Raw genomic sequence first — 22,310 nt, 5'->3', positions numbered from 1 at the left:
CGTGCACTCACTTAACACTCACACACAGACCAATTGTTTTAATGATCCGCTTCCTTATCTAGACAGTCCAGGCTTGAGTCAGATTTGAGTTGGTAAACTCAGCTAAAGCAGGGCGGAATGTAAAAAGAGTATCTACTTCTCCGGATTCTTGGGAGGAAGGTCGAAGCGTAGACGGGCCACGCCCGGGTCCCGCTCTCTCGTTGCACAACTGCAAGATCGATCTGGGCATCGAAGGAGGAACGCTGTAACCTCCAACCCCTTTTTTCTGACCAACCGGGATCCGAGCAGTGCTGGGACCGGGGAGGGTCACCCGTTGAGGACCGGGGCGGAGGGTGTTAAGTTACAGGGCAGGAGCCCGGGTCCCCCGCGGGCAGGAAGGGGAGGGCCCAACGGGGCAAGGGGAACCCCGGTGCGGGCCTGGGGTGGGGTCGGAAAAGCTGTCTCACCGCGCCCTCCCGGGCCCTCCGCTCCCTCCCTCCCTCCCTCGCTGGCCTCCCCGCCACTCTCCGCGGCGCCTTCCCGGAGGCAGCGCCCGCAGCGGCCTCGCCATGTCCCAGCCTGGCCAGAAGCCCGCCGCCTCACCGCGGCCCGGGCGCGCTGCCGCAGCCCGCCGCACCCAGGAGGTGAGTGGAGCTGCTGTCGGCGCCGCGGGGCTGGGAGACTGGGGACCGGGTCTCGGAGCTGTGGCCGCCCTCCAGGGGCGTTGCCGGGCTGGCCGATCTGCCGCCCCCGGCGCCCCGGCGAGGCAGGGAGAGGGACAGGGAGAGGGCTCCTGGCTCGGCCGCTACTGGGCAGGTGGCTGGAGGTGGCCGCGGCTTTCCGGCCGGCTCAAGAGCGCTGGGCGTGGCGTTGGCCGGGTATAGTGGGTGGGGGGCGAGTCGAGAAAAGTTGTCTGGTGAGACGTGGTGAATGAGGATGAGGATGAAAGGGGAATGAGGTTCACTCAGGACCCCCAAGTGAGTGGGGTGGTTTCACTAGACAGCGGGATCTAGTCTTCTAGGCTAGTGCCGGGCCGCAGGGCGCGGCTGCCTGGAGACGCCGAGCCTCTTCCCTACCCAGCCCTGAGCCAAATCGGGCGGGCGGGCGGGGCCGGGAGGGGCGCTGCGGGGCGGGGCCTGCGACTGGCCCCGGCCCCAAGGTTCTGCCCACCTGGAGACCCGGAGCCTAACCAGCCCCGAGCCAAATCGGGAGGGCGGGGCGGGGAGGGGCGCGGAGAGGCGAGGTCTACTACTGGCCCCGCCCCCAGGGTTCTGCCCACCTGGCAGCCTCTGGGTGAGCCGAGCTCAGTGCCAGCCAAGTCCCGGCCAGGCATAGTGCGAGCCCGGCGCCCCCATCACAGCACCCCGCGTCCTCGCCGGGTCCCCCGCGGTGCGGATCGGAGCCAGCCGGTTGTCGCCATGGCATTCGCCAGCTGGTGGTACAAGACGGTAAATAGGAGCGGTTGTGCCTGGGCAAGACCGGGAAGGGAGAGTGTTGGAAGGGAGTGTGTTGGCTTTGCCCTTCTGGGCGTGTGGACGAAGCGTTGTCCGCGGTTTGGCGGAGAAGGGTTGAGGACTGGGTGCGAACTCCTCACAGACCGTCAGGTTAGGCTCCGGGAAAGGCCGGGGACTCACCCTCTTGTGGTATGTGCGAGCGCGCCCGAACGTGCGCGGCGCGTGCACCTCTCTCGCCCCGGTACAGGTGGGATGGAACTGGAATTGTTGCTGGAGGAATTCCGTCTAGGAGGTGGATTCCTGAATGAACTCGGACGCAGCTCATACGAGCTTAGATCTAGGGTTTGTTTTTAACCCCTAAGTAAACCTCAAAACTTTTAGAGGGAGGTTGTTGGACTTGACATTTGCCAACGCGAAGGAGAGGCAGCTGCAATGTAAGTCAAGGAGAAAATCCCAAACACCAAGACGCAGAAGCAACTGAGATCTGAGACCAAGACCCTTGGACACAGCGTTGGAGGGATGGGAGAGAGAAAGCGAGGAAGTGAGAGAGGGAGGGAGAGAGACAGCGCGCACGACAGCGATCTGCTCTGCGCTTTATTGCTTTGGATGAGGGACGAGAACGTTCCATTTGTTTGGTGCATTGAATGTCTGTCCTACCAATTAGGTGTGATATCCAGTCAAGCTGGCGCTTCTAGTGTTTTGGAACCAGGAAGAATGATTTAACATTAGATTGCTGTCAAAAAAAAAAAAAAAAAACCACACACACACACAAAAGTTTTCTTGACAGTGAAAGCCAAAATGTTTATGTCCCATTGATTTATGGTGAGAATTTAAAAATTAGTTAGGTATGTATGTCCCTGTCTCTCTTAGAATGTGGTGTTGGAAAAAGCAAAGATGTTGGAATCAGACACTCTTTGGAGCTAGAGATCGTATGTAAGAATCAAGAAACTGCTACTTATCAGACAATGGGCATTTATTGATCATCTGCTATGTGCCAGGCAGAATTATATCCACAAGTAGTGTTTTTAAAAATTATTTTTACTCTCCCTTTCTATATATATAGTATATATAATATATACTCTATATATGGAGATAGGCTATATATGTGTAGTGTGTATGTGTGTATATATATGTATATATACATATATATATGTATACACACACACTCACATACTATATACTATACAGGGTCTCTGTCACTATGTTGCCTAGGCTGGTCTAAAACTCCTGGTCTCAAGCAATCCTCCCACCTCAGCCTCCCAAAATGTTGGGATTACAGGCATGAGCCACTGCACTGGGCCTGCAAGTGCTTTTTCAAGCCTCCACATACATTGTGGAGAACAAAGACTTTTTCTCAAATGGAAATAAGTCAACCTTTTCAAACTGCTTTCACATCTGTAAAATAGAAATGATATGCACTATATAAGTACTGGTGAGGACTAATTAGATTCAAAATCAAGATGTCATATACATATACTTTTAAGAATTGGGAATTCCAATTTCCCTTGAGATATTTCTTCATGAATGTTTTCCAGTGCATTTCCTGGACCTTTAAATGTAGCATTTTATTGATGTGCTAAGAGAAAAAGTTTGCTTTGAGTCATTATTGTCCTAAGGTTCTTATCAAAATGAACTATGTACATTATCTGCAAATATGAGTAGCAGTAGTTCAGAGCTGACCTCAGACTTCTCCATCCACAGTAATGATTCTCTAAAGGAAACTGCTGGGTTACATGGATGAAAGAAGTTTAAATCTATGCTTTTAACCTTGTTTTGTTTAGTCATAGTCTGATGTTTTTGCTAAAACCTCTCTTAGAATCCAATTTTGGTACTGTCATGAAAACTTTTTGCTAGTAGGAACTTCCTAGAACCAGCAACATGACAGTGATCAAGCTTTAACTTTTCCCAACAGAAATATAATGTGAGCCACATCTGCAGTTTTAGATTTCCAAGGAGCCACTTTAACAACAACAACATCATAAAGAGCAGGTGAAATTTGTGCTAATTGTTGTATTTTACTTAACCTACTATATCCCACATATTATTATTTCAACATGTAATCAGTCGATAAGCCATTAAGATATTTTACATTCTTTTTCATATTAATTCTTCAAAATCCAGTGTATATTAACATGAACAGCACATCTCAATTCATACTTGCCGCATTTCAAGAGTGTTCAGTAGCCACAAGTGGCTAGGGGCTATAATAATGGACAGCATAGCTCTAGACCATGGGCTCCTAAATTTTCTTTTTTTCCTTTGGTGATAGGTAGGTGGTCAGAGACAATTGTGAGAATCAAACGGAATTTATGGACTGCTTTCCCACAACAAAATACATACAAATGTACACAAAATGTAGTTTCAATATATCTTCAGGGAGTTCAGAGATTTCTAAAAGAACACCCATAAATCCCCCAAAGGTCCATGGAGCCAGTTTATATATGTATATATAAAATACCTACATACATATATACGTATACACATACATAAATATATATAATCCAATATAAATACATGTGCATATTTTATATAATACACACATTCATGTATAATACATATATAGACATATAGATTTATGTCTATATATGTCTACAGATATAAATACAGATGTCTGTATGTACACAGGCATGTATAATACATATATAGATATAGATTCATATGTGTATATATCTACAGATATAAATACAGATGTCTGTATATACACATGCATGTATAATACATATATATAGATTCATATGTGTATATATCTACACAGATGTCTGTATATACAGATATCTCAGAATACCTCAGGTAAATCCTATAATTAAAATATCTTTGTGAAATCCTTTAAGTACTGAAAAGGTTTATAAATGATCTAAATTTCAAAATTTAGGCAGAATAAAATAAAATAATTAAAAGACATACCTAAGCTGTGTTTGTTTAACAGCATGCCACTTTAAAGCTAGTCAGTGACATCACAGTGTATATTTCCACATTGAATGCCATCAATCGTATTGACTTTATCTTCTGAAGAATTATGTGGTTATAGTACACACACACACACACACACACACACACACAACAACAACAACAACTTTGAAAGGCTAGATTTGAAGAACATCTTATGAGCAATGTAATGATCAAGCATGAAAGAAGGTAAATTTGGCCCACACCAGTAATCACATTCCTGAATCACAAGTTGATTCTATGAGACTATGTTAATTAAAGGTGTTTCTTACCCTAATTAGATCCATAGACCTAGTGACAGCATGATCAAGGAGCACAGTCATTTGGGAGGCCCCATCATTGCAGCCAGCCTGGGAAGAGTGTTGCAAGCCTTCCATGGCAGGACAGATCACTCGCTCATAGTGAATTTTAGGACTAAGGAAGGCAAATAATAGGGCCTGCAAAAAAGCCACAGACTTTAGGGTAATGAAAACATAGAGGTCAAATACGGCCTTTCTCTTTCACCTGACAGTGTTTGAATTAGTTTGCTCCCATTGTGTATAAGCCTTTTAAACTAAGAGTAGCATCTGATAATACTTTTCTTTAATCAGTTTTGGCACTTCCCAGAAAGTTAATTATATTCTACAAGCACTTTTTAAAGAATGCTATAGCCCTCTGGGGGGTGGGAACAGTGGGTGGTCATGTCAGATTCCAAGGTGGATAGGTGGGTAATTAGTTCTGACTAGATTGTCTCAGCAGACACAAGATTACTCTAAGTAGACCATCATTTTTCCTCCTTGAGACATATTAAAGATGAAAATAATATTAACAGATACTAAAGTTCTGTTCTTTAAGTTCTCTCATTTTCTTTTCATGAAAACATACCCAGAAAGCTTTACAGCCACCATAAGTGGGGGCGCATGGCGGGGAGTATATCAGATGTCTTCCAGTTAAGAAAAATGCAAGAACAACTCCGTCCAATAAACACTGTTTATGTAAGTTATCTCCTCAGATGGAAAAGTCAGTTAACTCAGGAAGAAAAAGGCCTAAAGTTATAGTTTCTTAAAAATATATGGAGTTTGTTTCGACTGTAGAAAACTCAGAGAACATTAGAATACATTTGGTAAAGGTCAGCGGTGTTCACAGTTGTTTATTGTCTACCTGCTGTGTGTCAGTTTTGGGCAGAGTGCAGTGGACACACACACGAAAAAAATTGTGTGGTGGTCTGTGCCTGGCCTCCTCTTCCATTTCATTCTCATAACCGACTGCTGTGGCAACAAAGTAACTATTTAAATTCTCATGATACCCCCTTTGACTTAGGAAAAACTCATCAAGTCTTACTTCAGGTAAATCCTAGGAGCTAATCTGTGACAGGCAATAGATGCCACCTCTGAAAACTGGACACAAAGAGCATGTACCTTTACGGTGTCATCTTGTCATGTCCACTAAAATCTTAAAATGTTAGAAAAAAAATGAACACTTGGGGTTCAATGAGACATAGGGATTTCAGAATTACAGCTATGCAGTTAATCCTTAATACATAGTAAGCATTAGTACATAGAACATGAGAAGCGTATAATGACCTCTTCATATACCAATCATTGGTGTCAATAATTGTCAGTATTGTGCCAATCTTATTTTATCTGTTAACCTTCAAAGCCAACAGCGTGCGCGCGTGCGCGCGCATGCGCGCGCACACACACACACACACACACACACACACACACACACACATACACACCCTTCCAACATATTTTAAGCATGGGAATTGCAAATCTAAGTGTCATCCTTATAACTAAATTGCTGTAGTTTGTTGGGAAAATGAATTTTTTAACCCCCATGTAGTTTATCTCCTTTAGTATAATATGAAGATGTGAGAATAATATATGAAACACAGTCATGAGATAGACAAAGTACTAAACAAAACCTTTATCAGATGAACCTTAGAAGGTTCATTTGTACTTTAGGAAAAGTAAAATACTAAATCGTCTGTTGTAGTGTTTACAGCCTTAGAACAAGAAACCCTCAAACCTTTGTTCACTGGCTTCTAGTTCACCACAGTCAGATTGCTGCCAGGGAAAAAGAAGGGAGTGTAATAATTTTAATTGTGTTCTTAAAATGAATGAGGCAATGGGCCAGGCTCCTCACTAATGTCAGCTCTTTTCATAAATTTGCCAGCCCCTGGAATAGATACCATTCGCCCTATTTTATAAGAAGAAACTGAAAAATTAAATTATCTGCCCAAGGTCACGGTCACATAGCCTTACAAATCTATGCTCTTTCTGCCCTGTCACAGTCAACTAAGAGACTGAAATGACCCTGAGTATTTAAAACAAATGGAATGTAACAGGGAATTGGTTAGCCAGGTAACAGAAAAGGCTGGGAAGCCATCAGGAGAGGGTGAGGCAACGCAGAGATTAGAAATTACAGGAAGCTGCTACCAACCCTAGTCTAGCTGGACACTGGGAGGACAAGGGTCACTTTGCAGAAGCTGGAATCACAGCTGACCTGTCCTGCAGGAGGTACAACTGGAGGAGGAGGGGTGGGGCAAAGGGAATACCACCCGCCCACCACCTCTAGTCTGGCAGTACCTGCTGTTGGCCAAACGCAACTTGAGGCCATCCATCAAGAGAATTGCAGCCAGCAAAGCTCCACTGCAACTTGAACGGAGCAGGAGTGGAACAAAGAATCCACCTGAAGGCAGATGCTCCTAGGATCTGCACCCAGGGAGACTGTTCTGAAACAAAACCAACTTTACAGAAGCTTTGGTCCTTCTGCTTGTTTGCTGAATCATCTTGCTTTAGCAACTAGAACACATATACAAATGTTAAGGTATTTTTGTGGGAAATACCAATTTGCACATTGTCTCTTAATTTTTCAAGCTACTTTCTTGGCCTCTTTCTCTTTTGTCTAGCTTCCTGATCCGAAAAGAGCAAAAGTACTTCTCAGAGAACGTTTATAGGTTTGTGGAAACATGGTCATTTAATCAAGAATTATTTGCTGTGGTCCTACCAACACTAGGGAAAAAAGGATATAATTTATCCTGTGATTAGGAAAGCAATATGTAAGTTTATAAAGTCATCAGTAAGCAAGAGAGTGTACAACAAAGTGCTAATTTGTTTGCTTTACTGAGAAAATAGAAATTAATGTGCAAATATGAAAATATGATTCTTCATTAGTAGGGCAAAGCTCAGAATTAGGAAACACTGTTGTGGACATGGGGCACTGTGATACTTCACTGAGCAATCAAAGTTTACCCAGGAGGAGCCCACAGACGCCCCAGTCTGCCTGACCCTGGGAACCTCCCCGCAGGTGCCGACTCCGTGGGATGGTTTGAGGAGCAGAACCTTCCACTTCCTATCACTGTGCCCACAAATCTTTCCCCAAAACCAGTGGTTCGCAGTCCTGGCTGTATATTAGAATCAGCTGGAGAACTTTAGAAAATTTATCCATGCCCAGGCCCCATTCTATTCAAACTAAATCTAAATTCCTGTGCCCTGGCACAAATGTTTCTAAAAGCTTCCCAGGTGCTTGTGACAGGCACTGAAGGATGCGACCCACTGCTAACCTGAAGGCTTTGTGATCCTCGGGAGCACCTGGAACAGGCCTTTCTCAGTGTGTGTGACGGTAGAGCTGAGTTTCACACACTCTGAGAGTCCAGACGGCACGAAGATAACCTTTTATTGCCCCATGATTTTTCCACAGCTGTCCCTGGACATGCAAATACTATCTCGATGAAATTGTCACCAAATTGAAGAAGGAAAATTTTTGAGTTTTCAAATAATTCACCCACTAAAGCATATGATACAATATTTTTTAATACTAAAAATATTGTATTCACAGAGCGGTCACAACCATCACCACAATTTTACTTTACAATGTCTTCCTTTCCTCCTAAAAGACCCGTTAAATAAATAAATAAATAAATGGCATTTCAGAAGCATGCTAGCATTTGGTATTCTTTTCACAACTGGACTTACACTGGCAAGGGCTGCTTTTCTGTCTTCTTGCTTTTTTTTTTTTTTTTTTTTTTCTGAGACAGAGTCTCGCTGTGTTGCCCAGGCTGGATCGCAGTAGTGCGATCTCGGCTCACCACAACCTCAGCCTCCCAGTTCAAGTGATTCTCCTGCCTCAGCCTTTCCAGTAGCTGGGACTACAGGCATGCACCATCATGCTTGGCTAGTCTTTTTGTATTTTTAGTAGAGACGGGGTTTCACCATATTGGCCAGGCTGATGTCGAACTCTTGACCTCATGATGCCCCCGTCCTGGCCCAAAGTGCTGGGATTTCAGGTGTGAGCCACTGCGTCCAGCCTTCTTGCTTCTTTTATATTTGAAGAAGTTTCTTTGATTTTTTTTATTTTTTGAGATGGAGTTTTGCTCTCCTTGCCTAGGCTGTAGTGCAATGGCGCGATCTGGGCTCACCACAACCTTGGCCTCCCGAGTTCAAGCGATTCTCCTGCCTCAGCCTTCCGAGTAGCTGGGACTACAGGCATGCGCCACCATGCCGGGCTAGTTTCTCTGATTTTTATCTTGTTTTGTGTGACGTGTTTCCTTGGCTGTCTATGTATCTGTGTGTATCTGGATAACAACAGGGCGGGTGCCCAAATGTGGCAGAGCTGAACCTTCTGCCCTGGCAGAAGAAAACCCTGAGTTGGGTGACAGCTCAGGCTCTGAGACTTATTGCACTTAGCTCTTGTTGATTTTTTTTCAGATTTATGGGTTTGCTATGGCAGATTTTAAACATATAGAGACTGTCACCTAGAATGAGGACAAAGGACAGTTCTACTTGCCAATTATGTGATAAAAATGGGAGTGAAAACAGTTTGGAAGATTATTCCTTCCTGAGTGAAGACAGCAAAGCCCTTTATGTGGTTTTCGTCCCTGGCTCTGAGTTTCTGTAGCACATACCACCTTCATCTGAGACACGAGGCAGTCTCCTGTCTTCTACGGCCTTGTCCTCCCAATGGCATTCTTTACTGTGGCATCCTGTCCTGCTCTTCCTATCTTTGGCCTCTGCTCTAGCTGCCAATACAGGACAGAATTTGTAAGTATCATGTGTTCAGTTCATTTGTAAAACAAGTTTTAGAATAGGAAGATTTTGTTTTGTTATTTTTGTGCCTTTTGTTTTGTTTTCATTCCAGAGCACTCTAAAGACTTTCTTGATGATAATCCTAAGATCTCAGTTAGCTTTTCACTGGATCCAAAGTAGCCTGGCCTCTGGTCCTCATAATCCTGAGTGATATGACCATGGAGAGCATCACTGTTCAGATCTTCAGTTTCTTTATCCGTGAACCAAGGCCACAGTGGGTACTCCCTAGAGTTGCTATGGGGAGCAAAGAAGACCACATAGGAGATGCCTGGCACTAGGCCGAACACAGAGCAGATGCTTAGGAGGTGTTCATTTCTTTTCTCTAATTAGTTTTGTGGTTCAATTCTCTTTTCCCAGCTGTCACTCCTTCCCTGTTCCCTGCTTGTCTCACTCTCGTCAATCCAGCAGTTACGCGTCAGCAGAGTTTTCTCTCTCCACTTGTTAGAAAGACTCCTGCAGGTTCCTAAGCTGGATCAAATTTGACATATGTCACCCCAAGTATTTCATTCCATCCTCTCAATTATGTGAAAAGTACTCAATTATTTCATAAATCTCTCTCAGTGAAAAGATACAGTTGATTTTACATTATTAACAGACTGCTGAATATTACATAAGCTCCAAGAAAAGATCAGGGCAATGGTTACTTGATACAGTTGTTATTTACTGGAAGCTCTTGTTAATTCTCTTAGGGCGATAATGGTATTGGGTATATACCAATACCATTTGGGAAAATGTGCTCAAGTTTAAGGAGAGGCATGGTGAAAAGTTTAGGGTTAAAATTTCAGGATGTCTGCAATTTACTTTCTAATACAGGTACGTAAAGTTGTGTAGTGTCCACTTGTTTCTCTCTCTCTCTCTCTCTCATGCAAACAGGGCAAAATATGGCAACAATGTTCATAGTTGTTGAAATCTGAGTGGGGGGATTATGGGCATTCATTGTATTATTCTTTCAACTTTTCTGTCTGTTGGATATTTTTCATAATAAAAAGCTGGGCTTAAAATAGGAACTGGGTTGGGCGTGGTGGCTCATGCCTGTAATCCCAGAGTTTTGGGAGGCCGAGGCGAGCAGATCACCTGACGTCAGGAGTTCCAGACCAGCCTGACCAACATGGTGAAACCCCATCTCTACTAAAAATACAAAAATTACCGAGGTGTGGTGGTGCACACCTGTAATCCCAGCAACTTGGGAGGTTGAGGCACGAGAATAGCTTGAGCCCAGGAGGAGGTTGCAGGGAGCCAAGATTGTGCCACTGCTCTTCAGGATGGGCAACAGAGTAAGACTCGGTCTCAAAAAAAATTAAAAAATAGGAAGTGGAAAAATATAATTCACGAAGTTTGAAAAAAGTTGGCCTTTTATTATAAGTGAGTTTTATTGATGCCATTATACTTTTGCTTATTTTAAAATAGCTTTCTATTGTTGAGTAACAATTTCCTTTGAAGTCAAAAAATAACAATGCTTGTAATACATAATTTAAAAAATGTTATTATAAGTCAACATTTTAAAGAGCATTAATTACTTATGTCCCTCCCAAACTATTATTTGGAGCCTGCATAATTTTGAGAGGTTTTAAACATATCAATAGAAGCAAGTAACTGATAATGTTAGTTAATCTAGATGTCTACAAGGAAATCCCTTTTGAATTATCATTAGGAAACAATTTAAAGCATTAAAAAAAATAAATCTATATCCCTGTATTTTAAGGGAGAAAAGTCTGTACGTGCATTTACTATGAGGTAATAAATTATGATATATATTTGCCACAAGACAGAAAGCAGAGTGAGACCCTGTGGAGAGTTTGGAACCTTGTACCAAGCAAGAACAAGTCACCTTTTAAAGTTTTCTCATTTGTAAAATGGAATAATTACACCTCTGGGCAAGTAAATGAGACACTCAAAACAGTAAACACACAATAAAACAGTGGCTATTATTGTTATTACTTATATTATGTAATCTGAAGAAATATGAATTACAGATAATAATTGAATGTGATATTATGGTTCTAAAATTACCAGTTCTGGAAGATTTGGTAATCTCTGTCTTTGTAGAATGTTTTTTAGAGATGTTTAAATAAACTTTTTTAGGGATGTTTAAATAAAATTTTAGACAAATTTAACAGAGCTTATTCAAGCAAAGGATGATTTATGAGTTGGCCAGTACTGAAAATCAAAAGTAGTTCAGAGAGCTCAGCACACTTCAGCAGCAAGAGCAGCAAGCTTTTATAGGTGAATGTGATTAAAGAAAATATTATCTAATTCCATTTAACATGTTCTAATGGCAAACAACAGATTTTAGTCAGAGAGCCTGCTTTGTGACTTTTTCCCATTTACAAGTTATGTTTCCTTGTAAACACCATCAAATCACTCTTATTCTAAGTTTTCTCATTTATGAAAAAACATGAGCCTCTTTTTTGTATCAAATGAGACTCTATATGTAAGTGCCTTGTGTATAAATTATTATATTACCATTACTATTATCATTCTTAAATCAAATAATTTCACTGACCTACATGTCCAGTTTATGATTCTTCTCTAGGGAACATAATAGAATTTTATATTTTGATCCAACTGATGGTGATTAGGATTGAATTCAATGGTGAACTTTTATTTTCTCCTCTTTGACTCTCTTTTCCCACTTTCTTGAACATCCCACAGTGTGCCAGAGATGAAATAATTCTTTGCACCCCCTATTCAGGAATGTATAACTATTTTTTCATTTCTCAAAAAAATTCAGTAAAGTTATGGCTTATTTTATCACCAACACAAATGAGTATGTAAGCTGCTTGAAGCTTTTATGCCCCATGTAAAAATATTTGCCTTTGGGAGAGGTTGATCAATGGGTATAAAGACAGTTGGTTACAAGGAATAAGATCTGTTGCTCTATTTTTTGCACAGTAGAGTGACTACAGTTAACAGTAATGTATTATATACTTCAAAATAACTGGAAAACAGGATTTTGAATGTTCTCACCACAAAGAAATGATAAATGTTTGAGGCAATAGGTTTAGTAATTACCCCAATTTGATCACTACCCAATATATAATTTCAAAACATCACCTTGTACTCCATAAATATGTACAAATTATATGTTCATTAAAAATAAAATAAAACTTTAAAAATTGCATTTATGCTCAGTGTCCTAGTAAGAAAAATAATTCTGTTTATAGACATAATGAAATCTTAAAGCCATAATACATAGAAGAAGTTTCAGGTATGGTCTTTGTCCTTCAGGTCTTATCTTTCTGCATTGCTGAATACATGGAAGAACTCTGGGGAAATCCCTTGGAGGATTCTTGAGTCCATGCTGAACTGAGCCTTAAGTATGGCTTCAGATGAAACATGGTTCTTAGAGGTCTCGTCTCCTTGATAAATGAGATGTCTACCATGCTTAAAACTTGAGCTTAAATTTCATGAGACATTTTGTAGGAGAGAAGATACCACCTTGGCATCACCATCAGCTCTGCATCTAGTTAATTACAGACTGACCTTCTGGATCCCAAATGAATGTCTGTAGCATCCCTTGATTTTTGAAAGCCACCTAATTTGTGAATTACCAACATTCTCAGGAAGAAGATTAAAGTGGTCCTTTTAAAAAAAAAAAGGGGGGGTGGGGGAGGGGCCTGGCACGGTGGCTCACACCTATAATCCCAGCACTTTGGGAGGTTGAGGCAGGTGGATCACAAGGTCAGGGGATCGAGACCATCCTTGTCAACATGGTGAAACTCCATCTCTACTAAAACTACAAAAGTTAGCTGGGTGTGGTGGCGCAGGCTGGTAGTCCCATCTGCTTGGGAGGCTGAGGCAGTAGAATCACTTGAACGAGGGAAGTTGCAGTGAGCCAAGATCACGCTACTGCACTCCAGCCTGGCAACAGAGTGAGACTCCATCTCAAAAACATCAAACAACCAAAAAAGGGTATGCATTTAGCCTTTGGGGATTAAAGCTACTATCATCTGTGTCATCTTCCTTTATTAAGCATTATTTTTTACTTTTTTATAGCATGTCAGTGAAAAAACCAGCGAATCGCCTTCCAAACCAGGAGAAAAGAAAGGATCAGATGAGGTAATTTCCACAATACTGGACTTTCATTTTCTCTTGCTTTTAAACTGTGAAGTCTGCTTTGAAATATTAAATAATGATGTAGCAAAGAGCTTCTACTTTGCTTCATATTGGTAAATTTAGATTTAACCAATATTTGATTTAAGAATATAAAGGGAAATCACTAAAAATACATTAAAAACATGTTCTTGGAAACAGATCCTGTATGAATACTTTCCATTTAGAAATAGGCCTTGGTTGCTTAGGGTGTTTCCCTATAGGAATTGGTGAATCCAAATTGTTTTGTTGGTGAACATGGCAAGTGTAGAAGGGAAAACAAATGCTGTAGTAGAAAGAAAAATCTTTTTCTGACAATAAGCCATGAAAGGACGATAGGGACAGCCAGATTAACCAGTCATTCAGGTTCGTAAACAAAAGGAAGAGATAACTACTTTTATTTGCACAGATTCTGTGGAAAACTAGTAAAACCAAATCTCCCCACCTTGAGATGGGTTTTCTTTGAGGCTGTGAGTTTCGTCTTTCACTGAATGACATACCATTCTTTGTTTACATTGTCAAGAATGACCTGCTTCTCTACAGAGGGGTCATGTGAAAGTTCTGCCCTTCCAAAGGGTACAGGATTTGCCTCCCTTTACCTGCTTTTTATGTGTTAAATCTCAATATAACTGGATGATATATCCATCTTCATCCACTAGAAATTGAGTCTTTTCTAACTTGTAAAGGTCCTATGGCCAGGTTCTAAAAGATATATGGAAATTTAGAAAGGATCAAGTGATCATTTTTTCTCTATATTGTCAACATTAATCGGGTTTTCCTTTTTTTTTTTTTTTTTGAAATTTAGTTTCTCTTTCAGCTTATTTTCTGCAGTTTCAAAATAGTTAACATGTAGGAGGCTGTTATAGCTAGAACCTGCTATCCATTCTATACTAAAGTGTGTGCCTCCATTTTCTACCATTGTTTTAATTACCAGTACCCATGGAAATGTAATTTAGATTGTTTCTTACCAAGCAAGTTTGTAGTGAATTGTTTATAGCTGTGAAAGGCAAATGTTTCTTTAAAAATAGAAAGTAGAAGTAAACATACTAAGATTTCATCCTGCTTACTGGTTAAATTATTAAAAGTTAAATTTCCATTAAAAAAAAAAACAACACAATTTTGTCTGGGCAAGGTGGCTCACGCTTGTAATCCCAGCACGTTGGGAGGCTGAGGCAGGCGGATCACCTGAGGTCAGGAGTTCAAGACCAGCCTGGCCAACACTGAAATCCTGTATCTACTAAAAATACAAAAATTATCTGGGTGTAGTGGCGGGTGCCTGTAGTCTCAGCTACTCGGGAGATTGAGGCAGAAGAATCGTTTGAACCTGGGAGGTGGAGGCTGCAGTGAGCCGAGATCGCGCCACTGCACTCCAGCCTGGGCAACAGAGCTAGACTCTATCTCAAAACAAACAAACAAACCAATTTCTTCCTTTCCCAGCATGAAAATCTACCCAGTGTCATTTAACTCATTTATCAACCCTACCCTTTAAATATATTTTCAGATAGGTTATATATCAAATTAATATTGAACAAATATTGAACACTTCCTCATTGAAAACCATAATGTTCCTTTATTCTCCAGACTAGTAAATAATGTTTTTGGATGTTATCCTCTATTAATGTTAATCAAGATTATTTGCATAAAAAGGAAGTTTTCTTTTCCAATATGATCAAATGGATACAAAGCCAAGACTCATATGATTGTTCTGGCCAATTATAACTTGAAAACTTAAATATTACACCTTGGATATACAGGCATTATTGGTATGTAACAACTGATGGCACCTAGATAAGTCTTTATATAATGTCTGGATTATAATGCCTCTCATCTCCATATTTATTAAAGGTTTAGAAAGGAAAACACTGTTAAGATGCCCTGTTAGAAGAGGCAGACTTTACTTTGATTTAAAAATTGAAAGGCTGAACTTTTGCTTTGAAGAAGGAAGAGGGGATTTTTCTTCTCTTTATTGGCCATTCAAGCAATTCTGACATTGTTTTATTATATTACTGGTAAATTCACATTCATGACTCCTGCCCTTGTGCCAGAGCCTGGACATATCAGTCTTTCAGCTCTGTCCCAACCAGCAGAAGCAAAGAGAGGATAGAGAACTTGCTCTGCCCCCGTGGCTTAAATCATGGCTTTAGACAAAATCAGTTTAACAGAATTTGTTTGAACAAAGGATAATTTGTCAATTGGGCAGCACTCAAAACTGGAAGAGGTTCCTAGAGCTCTTCTCTCTCCTTAAATTCTGCCCGTATGTATTTGCTAGGGTGGCCAAGCACGGGGGTGGGTGACTTGGTAGTCAAGGTATGTTTCCAAAATGATCTGCCTCAAAGGGCCTCATTCTTTATGCTATGTGTAAATAAGTCATTGATGAGATAGTGTGTCCTGGAGACAGTTCAAGGAAACTGTGGGAAATAGATGCTCGATGCTGTAAAGAAAAATCAGCACGGATACAAAGGATTTTTCAGCAATGCAATTTTTACTTCCTGTACTGTAGGAAATGTACTTTCACTAGCCATCTTACCCCAAGAGTACAATGAACAAAGGAAAAACAGACAAATCTATCCCTTACGCATTCGGGGTCCTCCTTACTGCTGAGCCTTATCTTTGTTGGCTGGAGCCAGACCTCACAATCTAAGCTAAAACCCAATTGGCTAACAACTTAAAACTTTTCTAAACAGGTAAAAGCAGTGGAGAACTGGGACATGACTGTGAGCATGTCTAGCACAGATATCTTCGTTAAAGTACAAGGACATAGAATGTACTATGTTCCTGTAGGCATGGCATGTCTAACGGCTCCATAGGATAGGGCTTAACAAAGAGTTATTAGCACACTTATTATTTAACAAGAAAGGAAACTTTAAAAAGGAAATTTTCTACTTCCCACAGAAACTGTCCCACTTTAGGCATTATGTTAGCCTTTATGTTCATGATTATAAAACCGTGAGCAATCTGAATTTGTTATCTGCCCTGACTACCATCCATAGTTTGTTGCCATCCCCTTTTCTTCTCAAAATTACCAGAGAAAGACTTCCTGAAACTGATTATTTCTCCCAAATACTTTCTTACTTGCTGCTTTCTTGAACAAAACGTGAGATTAAGAAGCTTAGTTTGGATTTAGTAATCCATTTCCAAACTGGCATGTACCTTCAAATGTTAAATAATGTATTGTTCCCAAGCATATGTAAATATAATGGTTAGTCCTCTGAGTACAAACCAGGGGCTTTAAAACAAAATCAGTTTGAAAATTTGCTTTCTGTCTTAGGGGTACTTCTTTACAGTTTTTTCTTCTCTTTTTATTACCCTGCTGCATTTCAATTAAAGATGCCAGAAAAGGGCACAGAGGACTTTGGGAGAGTATAACCAAAAGAAAAGATTGATGAGGGTTAGGTGAGAACCACCATTATATTGCCATGTATAAAAATACATGGAGTTGAATATAGTCATGTGAATTTCAGAGCTCTTTCTCCCTTGCTATTTGTCAATAGTTTTTACTTTTTCGGAATATGACCCCAACACAACTGTTAAGTGATCCGAAGATACCTGCAGCATTTTTTTTTGAGATGGAGTCTTACTCTGTCATCCAGGCTGGAGCACAGTGGCATGATCATGGCTCACTGCAGCCTTGACCTCCCTGGGCTCAAGTAATCCTCCAACCTCAGCCTTTCAAAAAGCTGCGACTACAGGTGTGTGCCACCTTGCCCAGCTAATTTTTTCTATCTATTGTAGACATGGAGTTTCATGTTGCCCAGGCTAGTCTTGAAGTCCTGGGCTCAAGTGATCCTCCCGCCTCAGTCTCCTAAAGTGCTAGGATTATAGGTGTAAGCCACGACACCCAGCTACCTGCAGCAATTTTAACTGAATGTTGCAACTAACATATCATTTTTCATGCTACATTTGAAATACAAATACTTGAGGATAGGGTAAGGTAAGCATCTATGAGAATTTATTTATGTTTGCTTGTTTATACTAATTGTTATGAATTTTTCAATTCTTTCTTAGATGTAGAGGAATTATAGCACCAAAAGTTGCATGGACTAACAAACCAAAGATAAAATAGCTAGAGAGCAGAAAAATGAAAACACTTAACATCAGCAACTTTAAATACAGTAAAACAAATAAGTCTTTCCAAACCTGCAATCAAACCTATTTTAACTGACACATCTGGCCACATTGTGGGAGTGTGAATCTTTTAGCAACAAATTTCAGTGAAGTGCTGGGGAATGGAATTTAAATTATAAAATGGGCATGATCTCAGAGAGCCTATTTTAAAAGCTTCAAATTTAACAATGGGTGTATTTTTATGAGTAAAGAAAAGATATAAATAAAAGAGAATGGAAATTATGCCTTAAAGGAAAAGATATTTGTAACATTTTCCTTACTATAATAGCATTGGTAGCATTCTTTTCATCAGCATTTATCTTTCCTCTTTCTAAAATGTATGAATTAAGTGTTCAATGACTCAAACAATTTTTTAACTTTTTTTTGAATGAAGTTAGACTTTTTTTCATCACAAAAGTAATACATATTTGTGAAAAACAGTATTACCCTGAGTCTTACTGCTTAGCTATAACTACTGTTATAAAATTGTGTGTATATTCTTAAATTAATGTGGTAACGTCATGTATTTATAATTATTACATATGTCAATTTTATAATTTTTAATGATTTTGCAGCTAAAGTATAATCATTGAAAAAAATTTAGAAAGTACCAGAGAACTTAAAGAAAATAAACACCCTCATCTAGGATTCTAGCACCTAAAGAGATGGACACTATATACATCTTGGTGTATTTTCCTGCATCTTTTTTCTGTGTGTGCATGTTGCATTTAGTTAAATGCTGCATATCTTGATTTTTAAGCAGAGATAGCAAAGGAACATCATGAATAGGGCCTAGTCTGAAAATGATAATGTGCTTTGTGATAGATAAATCTTTTTCAATTAAAAAAAGACCCATCAGTGTGTGCGGCATTTAAGTATATAGAAAATCATTATTCAAGTACCTTGCCATCCAATATGGCATTTAATCTGTCATTATTTTGTGCTCTGTTTTTGAAAGGGGGAGAAATTTACTTCTTACTCAATAAGCAGTTTGTGACAGTATTCCCACAAGTGATTTAGCTGTCATTAGCAAGTTCTAGAAGAGTACTGCAGCAAACGTTATTTTAACATTGTTTTATGTGTCATGGCAAGAGAGTCCTTATTAACTGTGAGGAGTTGATTGTGGCTGCACAAGCTCATGTCTCAGTGCCAAGAAAGGCCAAGCTGAAAAGCTGCATTGAGGCAGTCACGTCTGGCTCACCGGCAGATCCAGCCCCCAGTGGCCACACAGGCTCGCGCTGGGTGTCCGACTTGGGAGGCTAAACTGACTCCGGGAAGTTACAAGATCTTTCAAACTGTGGTTTCCCCATTTTTTTCATTTGAAATTTTTGTTTCATTGATTAGAGTATTTTCTAAGATTTTTTTTCAGGGAGAGAGCACAGTGATGATTTTCTGAGTGTGTGTGAATGTAAGAATGTTTTCTCTTTGGTGACAGGCAAGAAAGTCACTCAATACAAAATTGTGCAACGTTCCCGGGTCACAGTTTTGTTTCATCAAAATTCTGTATCTATTGCTTCACGGTTTTCTGGCTTTTTGTGCTACAGACATGTCTGAGGCAGCCTAATTGGCTTACTTTTTAGGAAGCTTATTTTTCTAGCCTTGGTGCAAGATTTTATTTTTCTTTTGTTCTTACAATTTAAAAATACTGCCAGAGTGTCCCTCTATATTAATGTGTTTTTCTTTATTAATTTGTCTTGGAATATCTGTTTAGTTATTTCTTTATTATTACTCTTATTTTAGTTTCCCTTGTTTCTTCTTAAACATACACATGCAATATTTCCTCCTTATCAGCTGTTTCACTTTTCATGATTTCAGTTACCCATGGTACAATACAATGAAATATTTAGAGAGAGAGACCCCATCCACATAACTTTTATTATAGTATATTGCTATAATTGTTATATTTTATTATTGTTGTTGTTAGTCTCTTATGGTGCCTATTTTAGAAATTAAACTTTATTATAGGTATGTATGCATAGGAAAAACCATAGTGAATACAGGGTTCAGTACTATTCGCAGTTTCAGGCATCTATGGGGGAATCTTAGAATATATCCCCTGCAAATAAGAGGAAGTACTGTAATTCTGACATTAGACATTCACTAATCATCTGCCTCACAATTTTCTTTTGTTGACAATTACCCTTGCACTCTAGGAGAGTTTCTGAAGTTTGCCCCCCCTCCATATATTTTATTTCTAAATTCTGCTCTTTGAAACTTCTAATACAGGTTTAAATTTTGGTTTTGGTTTTGGTTTCTTTGTGCTCCCCTCTTATCCTCTCTTATCTCTTTGTCTCACTCTGTTATCTTTCCATCTCAGTCTGAGGGACTGTGTTAACGTCTCTTCCCAGTCCACAAGGGGCATGGTTTCAAAGGCAAGAACTTCCCAGAGCCAGGCCTCCATCCACCTCCCCATCTGGGAACTTGACATTCTTTGTCTAGCTTTCCCACTTAAGGGATGGGTAGAAAGCCCAGGTGAGCTTCCTTTGTTTAGAAAGCCTGCCAAAAGCTCTGAGGGAGGAGACTTTGATTGTGGGCCAGGCAACCAATCCAATATCAGAGTCGAAGATCAATGACTCCAGAGGAAGTTTCGAAGAACTCCTCTTACTGGACAAGAACTTGAATGGGGTGGGAGTAACTCCAGGGTTAAATTCCCCCTACTCCCTTACCTATAGGGATTTCCCTCTCTGGGATCCCTCCCATGGCAGTGTGGGAGCCTTCTCTCTTTCTCTCTTTACCTATGCAGACTCCATCTCTGGATCCCCTCCCACGACAGCATGGGAGCTCTCTCTATATATTTCTTTTCTCTCTCTCTCTCTCTCTGCATAATAAATAGCTTTCAGCAAAACTCTCAGTGTCAGATACTTACTTGAACAAGCTCACCGCACCACCAGGGCCCTCTCCCTATTCTTGAGTGAGTGGGGTCCAAGGACCTGGGAAGACAGATCAGATTGGGGAACAGTGAGCATCTTTGGGACACCCCCACAACCCTGCTCCTGTCACCCAGTTAAAATTCTGTAGCTGTCTACTCCATTTCATGAAGTAATAACATCTTGTTTCCTATCAAAGATGCACACTTTTGTCTGAATTTTCTTCTTATTGTGTATCATTTTATGAGATCTTTTTTAGTCTTCAAGATAATGGCACGCTCTTCCTTTCTCTGTGTTGGTTTTGAGGCAAAATTTCCTTCTAGTCACTCATTTTTAAGGAGAGCTTGACCTTCTTCTAGAGCTTGTCAGCTGTGATCAGCACACTGTCCTTAGCCCTGCTCTCCACGTCCAAGCTAGCTAAATCTCCTCAGAGCTGCAGCTGTTTTTGGGCAGGTGAATATGCACAATCCTGATAAAAATTCCCACTACCTAGTAGACTTTCATTCATTACAAAACATCTGCTGTATGAAATAAGATGCAGGGAAGAACTCCATTCTTTAGCATGGACTGCTAATGGGACTCTTTTTACCTCCACCCCCAAGAAAGCGACTTTGTACGTAGGACAACTACTCCTCCAGGTGCAGCACGCAACTGACACACCCTGCATACAACCCATCCTCCCACGCCCTGCCCCTCTCCACTCAACCCACCAGCCTTCTGCTTAGTTGGTCTCCAGGATTTGGAATCTTTGACTTGGGTTAGAAAGAGAGGCACTAATGGGGAATAAAGATAGGTTGCCTCATGAGGAGAACTCCTACTAAAGAAGTGTGACTGCTAAGTTTTCTAGATGGGTACATTTCTGTATGGAGTCTGAGCATTTAGGAGAGAGGGTGTCTTTCAGGGACGTTAGCTTGCTGTCTTTCAGATGCAAGATACAAGTGGTTCCCCAATTGTGCTTTTCAATCTAGTTCCACTGGCTTTGATTGCATTGGAGTTTCTGCCTAGATTTTGGCATTTGGAGGGCTTCCTTTAGTGTTTGGTACAGTTCTGCTGTCTTCTATGAGAAAATGAAAAAATAGAAACTTCTAGAGAGAAAATTTAATACCAGGAATTCTTGGAATTGGCCCATAATGATGGTGTTCAGCTTCTTGGATCAAACTCCTCTATTCTCGTTTGCTTCAGGTACAACCTGTGAAATGGCTTTTCACTTTAAACTCTGTTTTGTGTATCAGTTCAGCCCTTCATGAGTTTTAACAGGGGGGCGAGAGGATTATGAGTAGGAAATGATTAATCGTCACAGGGCATTCACATTACCTCTTTTGGGGATTTCTCTGTGTGGTCCTGGTATATTTGTCTTCCTCTGTAAGTCATCATGAAATAATGTTGGTCACTGCTTGCTTTCCTATGGGCAAAACTTACTTACATAGATATTAGAATTATTTTCTTATGTGGAACCTGTCAGATAGGTCTTCATGAGTGCTGCATGAATTTAAGTTCAAAGCTGCAATTAAAACTCCTGGCGTTATATAGGCATTAAAACAATCTATTTATTCTAAGATACAAATTCAGGTTAAATTCTCAGAGAAATTTAGAAAATTTACAAAATTCAGGACAAAAACTCTCTACCATTCTGAGACCACAGTGAGAGCATCTTCTTGCTCATTTGCTGTGAAAGCTTTGAAGAGCCACACTCACAACTCAGTTAACCTGCTATTGATCTGTGGTTTCTGTGAAAGCAGCGCATGATACTTTCTGAGTATAGGGTTTAGAGTCCAATGCCTGGATTTAATTCCAAGCTC

At 40.5% G+C, this 22,310-nt stretch overlaps 1 protein-coding gene across 13 annotated transcripts in view; it reads left to right on the top strand.

Moving 5' to 3' along the window:
* Positions 1–228: 228 nt before the first annotated feature.
* The window catches only part of CAST (calpastatin), a 106,579-nt gene continuing 84,497 nt past the window's right edge, over positions 229–22,310 (top strand). For 7 of the 13 annotated variants that reach the window (XM_032275854.1, XM_032275844.1, XM_032275800.1 and 4 more), the window contains exons 1-2: positions 229–623; positions 13,445–13,507. In XM_032275854.1, the coding sequence (XP_032131745.1) occupies positions 549–623; positions 13,445–13,507 (138 nt within the window). In that variant the 5' untranslated portion in view covers positions 229–548. Of the gene's footprint in view, positions 624–1,257; positions 1,428–13,444; positions 13,508–22,310 lie in introns of those variants that run through there. The other 6 variants (XM_032275835.1, XM_032275787.1, XM_032275807.1 and 3 more) reach the window with 4 other exon arrangements.

Source organism: Sapajus apella, unplaced genomic scaffold (genome assembly GCF_009761245.1).
Source record: "Sapajus apella isolate SASKATOON/1434 unplaced genomic scaffold, GSC_monkey_1.0 scaffold1, whole genome shotgun sequence".
Taxonomy (NCBI): Eukaryota; Metazoa; Chordata; class Mammalia; order Primates; family Cebidae; genus Sapajus; species Sapajus apella.
The sequence above is the reverse complement of the archived record's forward strand: the minus strand, read 5'-3'. Positions and strand labels throughout refer to the sequence as shown.